An 18,674-nucleotide genomic window follows, 5' to 3' on the forward strand; every position below is an offset into this window, starting at 1 on the left:
CTTGCTTCCTGAAGTTTAGGATCTGTGGCGTTCCAGTCTGTGTGCATGGACTTTTAAAGACATTAATTTTCGCCGTAATTTGCCTGTTTCGATGCAGAACGGTCGCTACTGTATGCATTTCCACCCTCTCTAGCTTCGTCAGTGGTAGGCATCGTCCGCCTACTGAAAACACGACACTATATGTACAGTACACTGTTTTTTTTTACTATTTACAGCGCGTGTGGAGAAACGCCTTCATCTATACATCGTATTGGACGAGCCACTTTTATAAGAAGCTCCCGTAGTAAACAAACCTAATGTTACGGTTATTGTAAACATTCCACTCCTGTTGTTTTCACACTCCACCTCCTCGGGTGGAGAAGCTGCACCGGTAAAGACGGTGATACAGAGGAGAGGAGGAGGGACAGGGTTTTTTTTTTTTGTGTGTTTTTCTTTTTTTTTGTATAGGAAACAAAAGTTCTTTCAATGCAACTCAGGTGGACACATTTAATCTGGTGTGCATCAGCGTCTCAACCTAAACCCACGTGGCTTTGCGACGCACAGACTGCACCCCAGAGGCCGACCTGACCTCCTTTTCACCTCCAAGACTTCCCTCTCTTCCTCCTCTCTGCAGTAACTGTTTGTATCCGCACTTCTCGCCCCGCTCGCTAACACTTCCTCTCGCCCTTCATCATGCTTGTAACTGTACGTGCGTTGTTTGTTATGATCTGTTTACACATGCGTACATATAGTGTGTGTGTGTGTATGAGCGTGTATCTGGAGTGTTTGAGTATCTCTGCATCAAAGACCGGGACACGCTGAGCCCTATCGAACAGATGAATCTTACACTTGTTTCGTGTTGAACTGTGTGCTGTATGTGTTAAAACTTTGTGTGTGTGTTGCTGTGCAATATTCTTCCAGAACTTTTTCTCCATCTCCAAATTTAAAAGCCGCTGATGTGGCAGTAGGCCTCCAGGCTGGAGAAGAGGATGTAGAGGAACCACAGACCCAGGAACAGCAGGCTGGTAATGATGCGTGCCCCCCTTGGTCCGCCGAGCTCCCCGCCGATGGAGGGCCGGCGTCTGAACATGAGCACGCCCATGCAGATGAAAGCGAAGATGGTGAAGAGTGTGACGGAGAAGGCCAGCGACCCCGGGTCCACCTTGAACGGCTTCCCTTTGATTTTCCAGTAGATGGAGGCCACCGACCACGCCACGCCGATCCCAAGGAACACGTTTACAGCGTTGCTACCGGTGACGTTACCAATGGACGCGTCAGCGTGCTGGTCCTGAATGGCAGCCACTTTGCTAGCAAATGTGTCTGAAACGAGAGGAAGAGGTAGAGAGAGTAAGACACGTGTTGGGCTGAAGGTCGACCCTCACAGATGTCTCAGGGCAGACGACTCGGGTCCCTGGGACTGTGAATGTTCAGTTTGGGAAAGTCAATCATATGATGACAAAGAGACACAAAATGACCAAAAGGAAGAATAAAATGATCACAAAAGACACAAAAAAGACACATAATGACCACAAAAGAGACACAAAATGACCACAATTGAGAGACAATAGACACTAAAATGACCACAAAGAGGCAGAAAATGACTAAAAGAGACACAAAATGAACACAAAATGATCAAAAAGACACAAAATGACTACAAAAGGGACACAAATGTATCACAGACACACAAAATGACCACAAAAGACACTAGATGGCCACAAAAGACACAAAATGACCACAAACTAGACACAAAATTAACACAAAAATTATCAAAAAGACACAAAATGATAACAGACACACAATGACCACAAAAGACACAAAATGACCACAAATTGGACACTAAAATGACTACAGAGACACAAAATGACCACAAAAGACCCAAATCACCAAAAAGAAACACAAAAATGACCAAAAAAGACACAAAATGACTACAAAAGACACTAAATTACCACAAAAGACACTAAATTACCACAAAAGACACTAAATTACCACAAAAGAGACATAAAATGACTATAAATCTCTAAAAAAAACCACAAAGACACAAAAAAAATCACTTGTGTTCTCTTCAGTCATCGTCATTGTCCCTGCAGAGACAACTAACCCAAACTCTTGAATGACCTCACACCCGTGTTCCTCTCCTTCTTGGCAATAACGTTTTTTTGGGAGAAACTGGTGAAACAAAGCTGCTGTGGCACGAGAGCCGGAGACTTGTGTCTCGTGTAAATGTGGTTTGTTGTCGTCGGCCTCTTTCTCTCATTGTCCTTTTATCCCGACAGCCACTGGATCTCGTATTTACGGTGTCATTTCTTCTTTTAAATGCTTAACATGGATGTAAGAGGATATACACCCACCTGGAATAGAAGTTCCCAACGCCACAAACACCACGGCGGTCACAGTGTCCTTGAGCCCGACGGTGCAGCCGAAGTGCGACGCCAAATCTCCGATGACGGCGGTGAGGAGGCCGATGGAGCTGATGGAGACTAGGAAGCAGGCCCAGCCGTTCCAGTACTCTGTGGGCGGGACGCAGGCGAACAGAACCTTCCAGAAGACGGTGACGAAATGCATGACGTAGTCGTAGCAGGACGGAAGGCGCTCTTCACGACCCTCCTCGTCATCGTCGCCATCACCTGAAGGGGGAGGAAAACATCACATCATCACAGCACACATCAGAATTAGGGATGTCACGAGAACCGACACCGATACCTTTGATTCTCAAATAAAAAACACTGATGAGGCCTATTTTTATGACGCACTGAGGAACCGTAAGTGTTGGTGCTGTGACTCTTACGCAACTAATGGGGGCAGTGTGGCCAGTCAACCAAAAAGAGACACAAAATGACCAAAAACGGACACAAAATGACCAAAAAGAGATACAAAATGACTATAAAAGACACAAAATGACTATAAAAGAGATACAAAATGACTATAAAAGACACAAAATGACCATAAAAGACACAAAATGACCACAAAGAGACACAAAATGACTAAAAAGAAACACAAAATGACTAAAAAGAAACACAAAAATGACCAGACAGACACTAAATGACCACAAAGAGACAAAATGACCCAAAAGAGACATAAAATGACCATAAAGAGACACAAAATGACCATAAAGAGACACAAAATGACCATAAAGAGACACAAAATGACCGAAAAGAGACACAAAATGACCAAAAAGAGACACAAAATGACTATAATAGACACAAAATGACCAAAAAGAGACACAAAATGACTATAATAGACACAAAATGACCAAAAAGAGACACAAAATGACCCAAAAGAGACACAAAATGACCATAAAGAGACACAAAATGAATAAAAAGAGACACAAAATGACCAAAAAGAGACACAAAATGACCAAAAAGACACAAAATGACCAGAAAGAGACACAAAATGACCAAAAAGACACAAAATGACTAAAAAGAGAAACAAAATGACTACAGAAGACACAAAATGACCAGAAAGAGACATAGTGACTAAAAGAGAAACAAAAAGACACAAAAAAAGACACAAAATGGCTAAAAAAAAACACACAAAATGAACGCAAAATGAACAAAAAGAGACACAAAAAGACCCAAAAAAAGACACAAAATGACCAAAAAGAGACATGAAATGTCCCAAAATGACCACAAAAGGCACCAAATGGTTTAATATTTTGCAGACTTGATTCATTTTTAATTAAATGGGACCTTAGATAATCCTTTTTTAATCTAATTGGCATCAAGGATCCTGTGATTTAACTGGTATTTAGACAAACTCCTGAACTTGGTGACGTGACGTTCGTTCTGATCTCTACTCAGAAAACAAACGTGTTTAATTCAGACTTTAAAACACACACAGGATCATTTCTGTCTGCAGTGACCCGTCTCCTCCACTAGAGGATGGCCTTGAACTACAAATACGACTCCTCACACACACACAGACACACACACACACACACACACACACACACACACACACACACACACACACACACACGGAGAGCTCACCTGCGCTGACAGTGACCGCCTCCACAAACTGCTCCCTCCAGGAGTGCGTGCCGATCACCAGCGCCAAATTGGTCTTTTTAATGAGCTTGTCGACGGTGCTCTGCCAATCAGAAGCAACAAAACACACGTCATTAGTGACCAATTAGAGCCGAGGACGGGTGACGGGACTCCCTCAGGTGAGAGCGGGTCGTTAGCCGCCGTCTGTTCGTCACACCTCACACCTGAAACACCATTAGTCGGGTTGTGCTGAGACTTGGATGAAGACACTCAAATTAGAACAGAAACATTGTTTTTCAAAGGAGTAGTTTTTCAACCATCGCAATATTCATTCATTCATCTTCAGCCTCTTGTCCCTGTCGGGGTCGCGGGGGTGCTGGAGCCGATCCTAGCCGACATCGGGTGTGAGGCGGGGTCCACCCTGGACAGGACGCCAGTCTATCACAGGACACATAGAGACGAACAGAGACAGACAACCATTCACACCTACGGGCGATTTAGAGTCATCTCATCTCATCTCATCTTCAGCCTCTTATCCGGGGTCGGGTCTCAGGGGCTGCAGCTTTAGCAGGGGACCCCAAACTTCCCTTTCCCGGGCCACATTAACCAGCTCTAACTGGGGGATCCTGAGGCGTTCCCAGGCCAGTGTGGAGATCTAATCTCTCCACCTGGTCCTGGGTCTTCCCCGAGGCCTCCTCCCAATTTAGAGTCACCGATTAACCTATTTATATAAATGTTTATACATATACATCCACTTCCCAACTCTGAGTGCTGCTGCTGCGTCTTCTGCACAGATTCAGATTAAGACGCCAGTGTGTTTCGTGCCAGAAGGTCCGATTTCCTAGTACAGGTTCTTTCTCGTCGTTCCCGTCTGACCGTGAGACGCAGCAGCAGCAGCACTCAGAGTTGAGAAGTGGAGGGAAAGCGCGAGGACGTGACGTCACACAGGAACATGAAATGTCGTCGTTTTTTCCATTTAACAACAATGGCGGTGAAAGGTTCACGTTGGTGTGATGCGGAGGTGGAGTGTTTACTGCAGATTTGGTCGATGAAAAGATTCAAAAACAGTCGACAAGACGCACAAAAACTCCGAGGTCTACGGAAAGATCTGGAAACAAAGCCACGCATCGCCATGACGTCATCAATGCGTGTGACGTGTTACGGCGTGATGACGTATAGGCAGCAAGAAGCATTCTCCGAGGCCCAGGTAGTGTGAGTACAAACGGGCCTGGAGGGGGGGACAAGGACCCTAAAGCACGGGGCACGGGACGGAGGCACAGTGGGAGGGCGCCCTTAGTTTACTCTTAATTAAAAAACGTAATACTCTTGTACGTAATACACAAAACCCAGTCGACTCATATCGATCTGTGGTGCAGTAAATTTAAATGCCAATCATACAGAATTGCATAATCCCCCCCGGTTGGTTCTCACTACTCATAAATCATAAGAGACAAGGTCAGTTGTTAATGTCCATGAGGGGGTCAGGGGACTTCGTAATCAAATAGAGGACGAGGATATTGGATTGTGGTGGAGTGTGTTTGGAGCGATGATGGAGCGGCTCGTCCGTCTCTTCTGCTGATGTTTGTTTATCGCTCATTCCCCATTCTCTCCCCTTCTGTAATTAATGGATGTGAAGGTGAAGCAGAGAATGATCTGTTTACTTTATTCATTTCTGTTATTTAGGGAAAAAGTATAAAACAGCACAAGAGGTTTCACACACACACACACACACACACACACACACACACACACACACACACACACACACACACACACACACACACACACACACACACACACACACACACACACACACACACACACACACACACACACACACACACACACACACACACACACACACACACACACAAAGTGTCATTATCCACAGACGTGTCCTGCTGTGGACGACGTCAGCAGCTAAACAGATTTATGCTACATTCACATCACATCATCATATGTGATATCACTGCGAAAGGATCTCTGCCCTGAAACACATAACGTCACACACATGCAGGTGTGAACCACAGACTGTATAGAAAATGGACGTAGCGTCTCCGTCGAGGTCCGTTTTCTCAACTTGACCCAATTGCCTCGCCTACGGGAGTCGCCATCTTGTCAGACTAACTCCGCCTCCTCTGACCAAAAGAGGGCATTGATGAAACTCATCTCATCTCATCTTCAGCCTCTTATCCGGGGTCGGGTCTCGGGGGCAGCAGCTCTAGCAGGGGACCCCAAACTTCCCTTTCCCGGGCCACATTAACCAGCTCTAACTGGGGGATCCTGAGGCGTTCCCAGGCCAGTGTGGAGATCTAATCTCTCCACCTGGTCCTGGGTCTTCCCCGAGGCCTCCTCCCAGCTGGACGTGCCTGGAACACCTCCCTAGGGAGGCGCCCAGGGTTCATCCTTACCAGATGATCCTGAACCACCTCAACTGGCTCCTTTCAACACGAAGGAGCAGCGGCTCTACTCCGAGTTCCTCACAGATGCTGAACTTCTCCCCCTCTCTCTAAGGGAGACTCCAGACCCCCTCCTGAGGAAACACATTTGTGCCACTTGTACCCGCGACCTGGTTCTTTGGGTCCTGACCCAGCTTTCATGACCACAGGTGAGGGTAGGAACCAAGATTGACAGGTAGATCGAGAGGATAAGAGGCTGAAGATGAGAAGAACACAATATAGCGCACACTTAAAGTGATTTTTTTAGCCGCTGCCTGCGTCCACAGCATCACTCCTGTCTGCTGCTGTAAACTGGCGGCGTGCTGAGCGTCAACTCCTGTAGGTACAACACTGATTATGGATAAACACCTCATACGACCACACATTACAAAATCAGATCCCTTTAATCTGCTGTCAGCGACCAGCTTCCACTGCTTATCGAGACAAAAGATGACTCTTGCTGCTTCAGTTACACGCATGAGAGCTGATGACGATCGGAGTGATGGTACACGTCCATATTTAAATAATTGAATCTGTGCATTTCAAACGGAGTCAAAGGCGTAAAACACAAACGATGCTTCACCCTCAGTGCTTCTGATAAAACAGCACGTGAGGGAACTTTGCTTGATTAAGAATCCATCGTTTTCATTTTCTTAAGAGCAATTAAAACCGACGGATCCCTCTGTGTGAGCTCAGACCACTAAATTCACTTTATAGCTTGAATTTGTAGGCGGTGAGTATTAGCTAATGTGGTGGCTGCTCTTATTTGCTTTAAATACACCCGAGCCCAACGCACGCTTCAAATATCAGGAGTGCTCGCGGTCCGCTTCCTCCGGTTTTGCTCCTGGTGCACCGGGGGGACGCAGCAGCAGCGCTCGAGATGTCTGCTGCATCGAGGGCAACTCGTGCACTTTCAATAATTCAGACCCGTATTAGAGCGGCTGGCTGAGAGCGCGAGGAGACCGGTTCACTAGTGTGTGAGAGAGAGTAAAAGGGGGATTATATAAGCCTTTCAGTGACCACAAGAGCGCACGTTCCTGCTCGGATTCTTGGCTGCATCTTGGATTTACATCCTATATATACAGTATATATAAATATATAAAGATATATATATATATACACACACACTGTACTGCCACTCTGCTTCTCTGTTATTCCATTTTATCCCGTGTGAAGCCTTCTTTGTCAGCTCCTTTCTTTTCATAAGTCATGTAATAAACATTAAAGCTGCTGTTAGATCTGTTGTCATGTGACTGTGAGTTTGTTTTATAGTCTGTACACAAAGACGTCACATGTACAGGTAGAGGTGAAGGAAAGCAGTGTGCTCTGGTCTACAGCAGTCGTTCCCAGAGTACGGGTCGCACACGCACGGAGATTTTATTTGGATCTCTGTTTCCCTGTCGACCTGTGTCTGTTCCTAGTGTTTTGTTGTTCCAGTTGCCCGTCTCCCTGTCGACCTGTGACTGTTCCTAGTGTTTTGTTGTTCCAGTTGCCCGTTTCCCTGTCGACCTGTGTCTGTTCCTAGTGTTTTGTTGCCCGTCTCCCTGTCGACCTGTGACTGTTCCTAGTGTTTTGTTGTTCCAGTTGCCCGTCTCCCTGTCGACCTGTGACTGTTCCTAGTGTTTTGTTGTTCCAGTTGCTCGTCTCCCTGTCGACCTGTGACTGTTCCTAGTGTTTTGTTGTTCCAGTTGCTCGTCTCCCTGTCGACCTGTGACTGTTCCTAGTGTTTTGTTGTTCCAGTTGCCCGTTTCCCTGTCGACCTGTGACTGTTCCTAGTGTTTTGTTGTTCCAGTTGCTCGTCTCCCTGTCGACCTGTGACTGTTCCTAGTGTTTTGTTGTTCCAGTTGCTCGTCTCCCTGTCGACCTGTGACTGTTCCTAGTGTTTTGTTGTTCCAGTTGCCCGTTTCCCTGTCGACCTGTGACTGTTCCTAGTGTTTTGTTGTTCCAGTTGCCCGTTTCCCTGTCGACCTGTGACTGTTCCTAGTGTTTTGTTGTTCCAGTTGCCCGTCTCCCTGTCGACCTGTGTCTGTTCCTAGTGTTTTGTTGTTCCAGTTGCCCGTCTCCCTGTCGACCTGTGTCTGTTCCTAGTGTTTTGTTGCTCCAGTTGCCCGTCTCCCTGTCGACCTGTGACTGTTCCTAGTGTTTTGTTGCTCGTTTCCCTGTCGACCTGTGACTGTTCCTAGTGTTTTGTTGTTCCTGTTGCCCGTCTCCCTGTCGACCTGTGTCTGTTCCTAGTGTTTTGTTGCTCCAGTTGCCCGTCTCCCTGTCGACCTGCCTGCCAGCCTGCCTGCCTACCTGCCCGCCTGTCTCCCAGCGTACCTCCCTCCTGTGCTCATTTTCCCCGTCCTCTCCGTGTGTTCCCTTTGTTCTCTGTTTCCCCTTTTTGTTAAGTAAGTTCATCAAATACGTTAAAACTGACCCCTTAGTTTGTGTCTGCATTTGGGTCCAATCCTCCGTGTTTTCCCCGTCACCGTTGGTGACAAGCACATTTATCTTGAGGACATTAGAATAACTGAAATAAAAACATGGCTGGCATCTTTTTATAGCACAAAACACGAGGACACGGTTCCCTCCCAGAGGAAACATGCACACAAAGATATAAATGATATAAACGGTGCACCTTAAACTCATACGACTCCTCGATGACGACCTCCAGGCGGCTGTGCTCCCCCAGGATGGGCTTCCCCATCTCAGCTATCCTCCGGGCCTCCTCCTCCTCGGCGCTCATCTGCCCCTCGGCGCCCTCTGTGGGACACAGAGGTCATGTGAAGGAAACAGAAAGGACGCCAACAGTGAGCCTGAAGTTCATGTCACAGGTTTTTCCATCGCTGTCAAGAATAAGATTGAGCCGCACTCCTGCAACACACGAGAGTCTGTGTGTGTGTGTGCGGGAGTGTGTTCTCACACAGCGTGGGAGAGGGACCTGAGAGGGTGACATACGTGTGTGTGTGTGTGTGTGTGTGTGTGTGTGCAGGAGTGTGTTCTCACACAGCGTGGGAGAGGGACATGAGAGGGTGACATACGTGGGTGTGTGTGTGTGTGTGTGTGTGCAGGAGTGTGTTCTCGCACAGCGTGGGAGAGGGATATGAGAGGGTGACATACGTGTGTGTGTGTGTGTGTGTGTGTGTGTGTGTGTGTGTGTGTGTGTGTGTGTGTGAGGAAGCAGAAAAACAACAACAACACAGAAAGATTAGAGAGCAGGTGTGTCAACAACTCAGGTTATTCTCATTGTCAATAAATCTCCATGAGTCGATCAGTTGTTAGTTACAAATTGTCAGAAAACTATGAAAAGTGTCTTGTTTTGTCCACAACTCAACTATTTTCAGTTTACTTTCAAAGAGGAAGAAAGAAAATATTCATATTTAAGAAGCTGAATCAGAGGATTTTGACATTTTCGACACCAACTATCTCTCACCGACTATTTTGATTTTCATTAAAGCACAAAGTGGCCGAAAATGCAAAACTTTGTCTGTTTGATTCTTCGCATTTACTTATTTCTTTGTTCCCTTTAGTTATAGTTTCCCGTGATCCCGTTCCTGTCCACCCTCGACCGTCTCGTCTCGTTTGGTTTGGTCTCTTTCCCAGAAAGAGTGCTAAACTGCACGCTGTGTATTGTTGTATATTGTATATAACTGCGTTTAACCACAATGTCTGTTGCACTCTGTCACATTTAGTTAATTGTTAGCTTTATTTTGATTTGATTTATGTTAACTTATTGTTACTTTGATCCTTTCCCATCTTTGTATTGAAACTGTTGCACGATCATTTCCCTCGGCTTCTTGAATCTTGAATCTTCCCCTGTGTTTGGAATCTCTTGTTTTCTGTGTTTTTAAATATCCGTTTAAACCGTTCACTGTGTCCTCGTCCAATTCATTGTGTTATTCCCCGCACTGTTCATGACATTTTGATTTGTTCGGTGACAGAGAGAAACTTTAATTCAGGTGTTTTTTGTTTGTTTTTTCAGTATAATTGTCAAGAGTCGGTTCTGTCAGTGCCCTCCTCTCTCCCTTTTGTGTGAGTTTGTCTCCCTCTGTCTGTTGTTCCCTGCATGTGTGTTTTCCTCTTGTTGTCGTCTAGGTCCAGTAGGCGTGTCTCCCCCCAGCTGCAGCCTGTTACGCTAAATCACCTAAGTACTACTTAAACCCAGAGCTGACAGGCATGCAGCGCCGGACCGTTGTATTCCTTCATTGTTGTTCATATTTTGTGTTTTATCTTATTTTTAGTATTTCTGATTGCTCTGTACACCTGCTACGATGACCTAATTTCCCCTCGGGGATAAATAAAGTTATCTATCTATCTGTCTATCTAAACTATTCCCCCGGTTGGCATTCCTTTTCTCGTTTGTGGTTTTCACGCTCCCCGTCGATAAGTATATTTAATCGTTGTTTGTATTTTGTATTTTGGTTCTCCGTAGTTTCCCGTGTTCCTGTTTCCTCGTCCGTCTCGTTCTTTATTAACCTGTTTCCCTGTAGTGTTTTACGTTTTGTTTGTAGTTGTTATTAAACTTTTGTTTGTACTTTTACCGTGTCTGCAGTGGGTCCAGTCTTTTGTGTTATCTCTGAACCGTTCATGATGATAATAATTAAAACAAGTGGAAGAAAAAGTCTTTAATTGAGTTTATTGTGCTTATTTATTAGCGTAGTGAACTCGCTGCTCCAACACCTGCTGACACTGAAACTGTCAGAGAAATTATGACCCTATCCCGTCACCGCTGTGTAATCCACATCATGTCCTACCTCCTGCACCCGGGCGCCACCCCTCGTTTAAACCAGTGAGACTCATCTGACACGGGCAACCTCCTGCACGCGTGGAAGAGAAACTTACTACAAACAGAGAATATTAATGTTGTGGTGCGTTCGACTCCGAGATAAAAGCTGCACGCCACGGCTTCTTCTAGTTTAGTTAACTATCACTTCAAACAAAGCTTAACCTCTTGATAATATCCATCGACTCGTGAGCCTTTCTTCCTGGACTTGCACACAGTGTTTGAGAGAGAGAGAGATGAGAGGAGGAGGGGATTAATGCTGGATGAGGCTCAGGTTGTGTTATTGATCCACTCTCTGCTCCAGAAGCACCAGCAGAGTTGAACTTACAGACAGAACCGGGAAATTGAGCCAATCAGGGATTCAAAAAGGTCTCTTTTCTTTTACCAAAGAGAGGGTTGTAACAGCGCGGTGGTCCACAAAGAGCTCGAAAACCCCTTCTTCTACCCGTCTGCTCAGCAGGGAGAGAGGAGGGGAATATGGAGAGTGTGTGTGTGAAGGCAGAGATTATAACCCTCTCTCCTCTCTCTTCAAAGCCCGTGTTTAATTATGAAAAGACTGTAGGAGTAGTGCAGCATTTGGCAACCGTCCCTGCAGTATTCATTGAGACTATTTCAAGCTGCCATAAACACACACACCCTCAGACACACACACACACACACACACACAAGCTCAAACACGGCTCCACTTCTCCGGGGGTTTGGGCTCTGCAGAGATGTGAGCATCAGGCTGCTGATGCTGCAGGGCCTCCTGCTCTCTGACCGCTTTTCATTGATCCTCGGGCCTCTGAATTCAGCACCGGATGCCTCTAATCGTCAGTCATTTGAGGTTAGCGCCGGTCCCGCCAGGCTCTTTAGAGGCTACTATTTTCTCTGCATCCCACACCCAAAGAGCGTCTGTATCCTCTTTGTATCACCAGTGTTCGTCTCTGCACAGCGCAGCCAAGACATCAATCGATACGCAGCCCCCACACCGCATACAGAACCAGATTAGCTTATCCAGCAGCCTGAACCCACATAAACTGGTGTGTTCTACGTTTTGTTAATGTGCTATTTTCATATGCGCTCTATTTTTAGAAACATATTTTCAGTGATAGTCCATGATGAAGCAAAGGTGCAACAAGAACTGAGATTAGAACTTTTTTGGCTCCATCTTCAGCCTCTTATCCGGGGACCGGTCTCGGGGGCAGCAGCTTTAGCAGGGGACCCCAAACTTCCCTTTCCCGGGCCACATTAACCAGCTCTAACTGGGGGATCCTGTGGCGTTCCCAGGCCAGTGTGGAGATCTAATCTCTCCACCTGGTCCTGGGTCTTCCCCGAGGCCTCCTCCCAGCTGGACGTGCCTGGAACACCTCCCTAGGGAGGCGCCCAGGGTTCATCCTTACCAGATGATCCTGAACCACCTCAACTGGCTCCTTTCAACGCAAAGGAGCAGCGGCTCTACTCCGAGTTCCTCACGGATGCTGAACTTCTCCCCCTCTCTCTAAGGGAGACTCCAGCCCCCCTCCTGAGGAAACACATTTCAGACGCTTGTACCCGCGACCTGGTTCTTTGGGTCATGACCAAACTTTCATGACCACAGGTGAGGGTAGGAACGGAGCAGCGGCTCTACTCCGAGTTCTATACAGGAATAGGTGTTTGGGGGAAGGTCGGGGCCGGAGGGAAACAACGTTAAACGACGCTTTGAGGGCTAAAGCTGCTTCGCTGCACGAGGTTCTTTGAATTTTGGAAAGTTTTTGAGACTTAAAGACAAAGAAAAACATTATATCAGTGTCTCGTGCACGCTGGAGAAATAAAACCTTCTTTCCTGGGCACTAAAAACTGCAGCGTTTGTTATTGCAGCATCTCGTTTCCTTTAGATTCAACACTCGGCTGCAGCTGCTTGGAGAAAATGGTGTTTTTTACATTCTTATATTTTGATTTGCATCGCGCTCAGAGGACTTCCTGCTCAAAAACTAATCCGAACTCAGTTTGCAGGGACGAGGCGCTCCTCCTCTCACCTCTGAGAGGACGTGATTAAGAATCGGCTGCACCAGCTTCAAAGATCAATAAACACGTCCCAGACTCAATGTTTACTCCTTTTTCTCTGCACAATTAAGTTTTATATCAAATACAAGCATTTCCATATGACCAGAACTCAGGTTTTATGCCTCCCACACACACACACACACACACACACACACACACACACACACACACGGCCCTGAAAAGCAACATAATATTAAAGTACATGTACGTGATGAAGCACAGCCACGGTAGGATTAGAAGCCGCTCCACTTGGCTGTCTAAGAAAGGCCACACACACAAACACACACACACACACACGGTGATCCATCTGCATCAGCGCACCAGCCGAGCCGCAGAGTGTGAAGCGCCGGCTCATTTTGGAAGCATTTATTCGCTGCGCCCAGACTCACAGAGGCCGGCGCCGCCGTGCTCAAATACTCAACCGCTCCCCAAAGCAGCAGAGCCGAGGGACACGCCGCAAACGTGAGCGAGGTCGTTACGACGTGAGCAGAAACACAACCACAGCGGGAACAAACGGGGCGTCTGTTCGATTGAGCTGCAAATGCAAATAAATCATTGGTCCTCATTCAGCAACCGTCTGCACTTTAGCTTAAATCTGATTCATGAGGAATAAAAGCCTCTGGTTTTATTCTAATGAACTCAGACAATAACAACAACAACTTGTTCTTGTTCTTTCCCCGTGTGATTACAAACTAGCTGCCGGCTGCAGTTCAGTCAGTCACACAGATACATGGAGACATTGGGTCCAGGTCCATTGAAGGTGCTGAACTGTTACAGAAGTGTATTAAACAGAACGACTGGACTATTAATGTTTCCATGTGGGTCAAACCTCATGTTCCATGTTAACAGATAGGCCTCAGTTTAACAGCTGAGGTGGTTAGATGATCAAATACATGATTTTTCAAACAGAAATATCAAACAGTTCCTTGTTCCAGCTTCTCAGTTTTGCTTCTCAGGCATTTTGCATCTTTTCATGGTAGTTTTGCATCTATTTGTGGTGGTTTTGCATCAATTTTTAGTCATTTTGCATCTTTTTGTGGTGGTTTTGCATCTATTTTTAGTCATTTTGCATCTTTTTGTGCTGGTTTTGCATCTGTTTTTAGTCATTTTGCATCTTTTTGTGGTGGTTTTGCATCTATTTTTAGTCATTTTGCATCTTTTTGTGGTGGTTTTGCATCTATTTTTAATCCTTTTGCATCTTTTTGTGGTTGTATTTTTAACATTTCTATATCGTTTTGTTTCTCTCTGTGGTCATTTTGCATCTATTTTTAATCCCTTGTATCAGAGTGAGACATGCAAGGGCTGAAGGGCCGCAGGTTCGATCAGAGCTGCAGCCGCTGCCTTGTGGCCCTTCAGCCTCTTTACATGGGGCGACTGCTCTAACCACTGAGCCCTTGTCATCCTTTTTTGTGTCTTTGTGGTCGTTTTACATCCCCGTAGTCATTTAGTCATAGTCAATATCTCTTTGTGGTGGTTTTGTTTGTTTTTTTCAGCAACATTTCTTTGAGTCACGGCTCCTGGGCCTGTGACCGGTATGCCAGTTCAGTAATCCATCCATAGTTGCAGCTGGACTCAGATTTCCTGACAAATCAAATGAAGCTGAGATGTTGAGCCTGAAGCAGGAGGAATAACCAGATGATCTTACCTTGGTTCAGCAGCAGAGCTGTAAAGAGGACAGAGAGGGAAAGAGGGAAAGACGTTACAGCACACGTAAATCTGCAACATCTAATAATACTTCAAACTCCAATTATTTATTTAACATTTGGAGTTCCAGTGCAACTTCCCTCAACTGTAGTATTTACCATACAACACAAATCTCTCCTCTCATCCTTTTATCTGACAGCTGCTTTTAATCTTAAGCGCTAATAACACCGCGGCGACGGCTGTGTGACTCAGACTACAACACTCCTCTCTCTCTTTCTTTATCACAAGGAGAAAAGGATTCGTGTGTTGTTGTCGTGACAGGTAACGGACGAATGGAGTCTTTGTGTCTAAGGGTTTTATTGATCTCTGTGGGTCACTGAAGCAGCTACAAACACAACAAACACAACAAAAGACAAGAGAAAACCAGCAGACCGCAACACAACTAAACACAAACTTGGATTCATTTGAACTCGCAGGGCCTCTTCACAGATTACACCGACTCTACAAACAACCTTCTGTGTGAACCCACCTGAGATCCCTCTCTTAAGCCAGCGCGGCTCCTCCAACACGATGAAGAAGTTTTCATGTTTTTCATATTCTTCATCGTCGATGATCCTCACCTGGAAAGTCTGACTGCACAGGAACAAGACAGACACAAAAGGATTAACGGCAAAGGGAGGATTTTGTGCTTTTTTGTAAACAAACTTAAGCCCCTTTCACACATCTACACATCACCCAGAGGAGCTGTACGTGAGAAGACAAACGTCCGAATCAGTTGCACCTGTACGGACGAACATCCTTCATAAAGGTATAGGAGGTTATTGTCTCTGCTCCGAGCACGTATTTCTTCTAACTGTCCCTAAAGTCTGCGCTGAACTGGGAAAAAGGGCGTTTAAGTTGGCTGCTCGCTCTAATCTGAAAGAGGGGGACTGTTTACGACTCTCACGCCCCTCCCCCTCACCACCGAGCTTCTGAACAACAACGTCTAACTGGACAGACGACGGGATTCAGGGACTTCTGTCGGTATGGACCAACGCTGAAACCGCAAGCAAGAGACTTGGTTGCTTGTGACCAAATTATGAACGTGGCAATTAAGCGTTTTGGTTAAAGAGAGAAACAAAACAGTTGTATTTGTGTTAGAAAAGATCTTCCCTGGGTGAACATATTGGCGATCTTAATGTATCGTCCAAACCGAATGTCTAACTGGAGAGATGACACGATTCAGGGACTCCTGTCGGTGAGGACCGTCTCTAATTTCATCTGACAAATTCAACGAACAGCGAGAGGCCCCGTCGTTTATGTTTAAATTGCAAACTGGGGGCGGCCGGTGGCTCAGCGGTGAGAGCAGTCGCCCCGTGTAAAGAGGCTGAAGGTCCTCGAGGCAGCGGCCGCGGATTCGACTCACACATGCGGCCCTTTGCTGCAGGTCTCCCCCTCTCTCTCACCCCATTTCCTGTCTGACCTATATAATAAAAGGCTTGAAAAACTGCTCCAAAAACTGGATTCATCACCGTGGTGTAGTCCGCGTGTTGTCCTGCCTCCTGCACACTCTACCCAGGCGCCCCTCGCCTTAAATAAACGTATCAGTACGTACGAGTATGTGCAGTAAGTGAGAGAGCGTGTGTTACATGTGTAAAATAGAAACAATGTGAGGTCTAATTCTCTGGGTATCGTTCATATGCGAAAACACAACCTGACGAATGTATGCAAAGGAGCACACACACACACTCACATGCGCACACACACACACACACACACACACACACACACACACACACACGCACACACACACACACACTCACACACACACACACACACGCACACACACACACACAGCAGCCTCCCTCCTGTTGTCTGATCAGGACCAGCTGCTGAGTAAATCCCAGCAGGAGGAGCCAGGATGCAGAGAGGACGCATCAATAATTCAGAAGAAGCAGAGGAAGAAAGTCAGAAAAAAAAGAAGGAGCTGGAAAAGACGATGATGAAAACGAAAGAAAAGAGATTTAGAGAGGTAGGTATGGGAGGATCTTGTGATGGAGGACAAGAAGTCCAGCGCCTTATAACGCGATGCACCTCACAGAACGCCTTGACTGGTGGGTTAGTTTGTGTTATTGTGTGTCTTTGTAAGTGTGACTCACGTGGTCTGGTCGTTGGTGAACTCCAGCTCCCCTCTGGCATCCTCAAAGTCCTCCCCGGCCTTGGCGGTGCCCGACTCGGTGTGGTACGGCAGGATGACCGTGCCGCGGGCGCCGGAGTTGCGCACCACCGTCACCTCCATGGTGCCCACGCTCTCGCTCACCCGCACCAGGCGCTCGCTGAACGTGAAGATGCCGGCGTGGTCGTCGTCCAGGATGGTCACCGTGGCGACCAGGGGCTCGACCAGGCGGCCTTTGGGGAGGGCGCCGACCTCGTCGCTCTCGAACATCCCCTCCGCGTCGCCGACACGCAGATTCAGCAGCCGCACGAAGAAGTGCTCGTCCTCTTCGAAGATGTCGTCGTCGATTATACCGACCTGGGGACGGCGAGGGACACGGAAGGTCGTTCAGCGTGAAGGAAATGCCGTCAATGCTTCTTCTCGGCTACATCTCAGAGGGAAATATTATACTTTTTACTCCAGTCTCAGTGATTTTGGGCGATTAGATGAATATATCGGCTATCTGCGATGGCTGAGTGCATCGCTGGTTATGGTTTATAAGTGTGATTTCTTGAAATATATTTGTTTCTTTTATTGCCTTTTATTCCTTTATTTAACGGTTTATTTTTGCTAATTTAACGGTCTGCCTCCTAAGAATGAACCTGCATTAGAGTATTTTCACATCTTTCTCGATAAATTAAGAACGCTTTCACACCAGCCGTATTTAGTCCCTGGCCACACGATCCAAAACAACCTTTTTTCCCCTCCGTTCTTGAAAAGTTTTCCGTCCACTCAGACTCAACTCAAGAAACCAGTGATACCAGCTGAAAACGCTGTAGTACACATGCCTGGCCCTGAGGTGGCGCTGTAACTGCCACAGAAATACACCAACAACAGAGAAGAAGAGACGGGGAGACGCTGTGGAGAATCCAAACAAATCCTCCTCCATCCTAGAGAAAAAACGTGTCCCTGGTTCTGGTCTTAGTGGAGACTTTGGTGCTGTTCTGGACTCTGATGCACCGATCACTCTGCAGTTAGGTGACACCGCGGGGGGGGACGGGGGAGGGGGACGGACGGCATGGTTAACAAAGTATGCGTTTTCGCCTTCCTTTATTGCGCATGGCCCGTCCTTCTTTTTTCTATGTCCCAACAGGCGCACATAAAATGACCTCAGAACCGCCGTAGGCCTCGTGCTCGTACACGTGCGCACGCTCGTGCTCGTACATGTGCAAACGTGTTTTACAAAAGCCCACCTCTCCCAAACGGGCTGTGGACGGCAAGCGCGCCGCAGCTAGGCGCGGTGCGGTTGCACTCACACTACTCAAAGGAACCAGACTTTAGCAGTGAAACCTGTTCGGGCACGGTACGGTTGGACAGTGTAAGTGCGCCCTCAGATGCTTTGACTTAAGGGTTTGAATGCAGGAGTATTTTCACAGTGTGGTATTAATACTGTTAGTGCAGTAAATTATCTTAATACTTCATCCAACACTGTAGAAGCAATAAAACAAAGCAGAGGGTCCAGTGTTTTCGACCTCAGGACCCTTCAGAGAGTCTTGTGCTTATAATGACAAAAAGAGAAGCTGTGTTAAATTATTTACGCCTGTTTGTCGTCAGTTTAACAGATGACCTCATGTGTTTCGAGCAGCGACTGTAGCAAGTGTCTGATATGAATACTTGCAGTTTAATGTGCATTTAGAAATAGCACA

General features: G+C 46.6%; 1 protein-coding gene across 2 annotated transcripts in view; it reads right to left on the reverse strand.

Annotated features, from left to right (window-relative positions):
• Positions 1–321: 321 nt before the first annotated feature.
• LOC310947118 (sodium/calcium exchanger 2-like) overlaps positions 322–18,674 on the reverse strand; it is a 178,470-nt gene continuing 160,117 nt past the window's right edge. The window contains exons 11-17 of one of the 2 annotated variants that reach the window (XM_083913793.1): positions 16,973–17,346; positions 15,364–15,467; positions 14,836–14,853; positions 9,021–9,145; positions 3,966–4,065; positions 2,328–2,603; positions 322–1,299 (exon numbers count right to left, since the gene is read on the reverse strand). In XM_083913793.1, the coding sequence (XP_083769919.1) occupies positions 923–1,299; positions 2,328–2,603; positions 3,966–4,065; positions 9,021–9,145; positions 14,836–14,853; positions 15,364–15,467; positions 16,973–17,346 (1,374 nt within the window). In that variant the 3' untranslated portion in view covers positions 322–922. The remainder of the gene's footprint in view (positions 1,300–2,327; positions 2,604–3,965; positions 4,066–9,020; positions 9,146–14,835; positions 14,854–15,363; positions 15,468–16,972; positions 17,347–18,674) is intronic. The other variant, XM_083913794.1, reaches the window with a different exon arrangement.

The sequence above is a fragment of the Echiichthys vipera genome (assembly GCF_963691815.1).
Source record: "Echiichthys vipera genome assembly, chromosome: 5".
NCBI lineage: Eukaryota > Metazoa > Chordata > Actinopteri > Perciformes > Trachinidae > Echiichthys > Echiichthys vipera.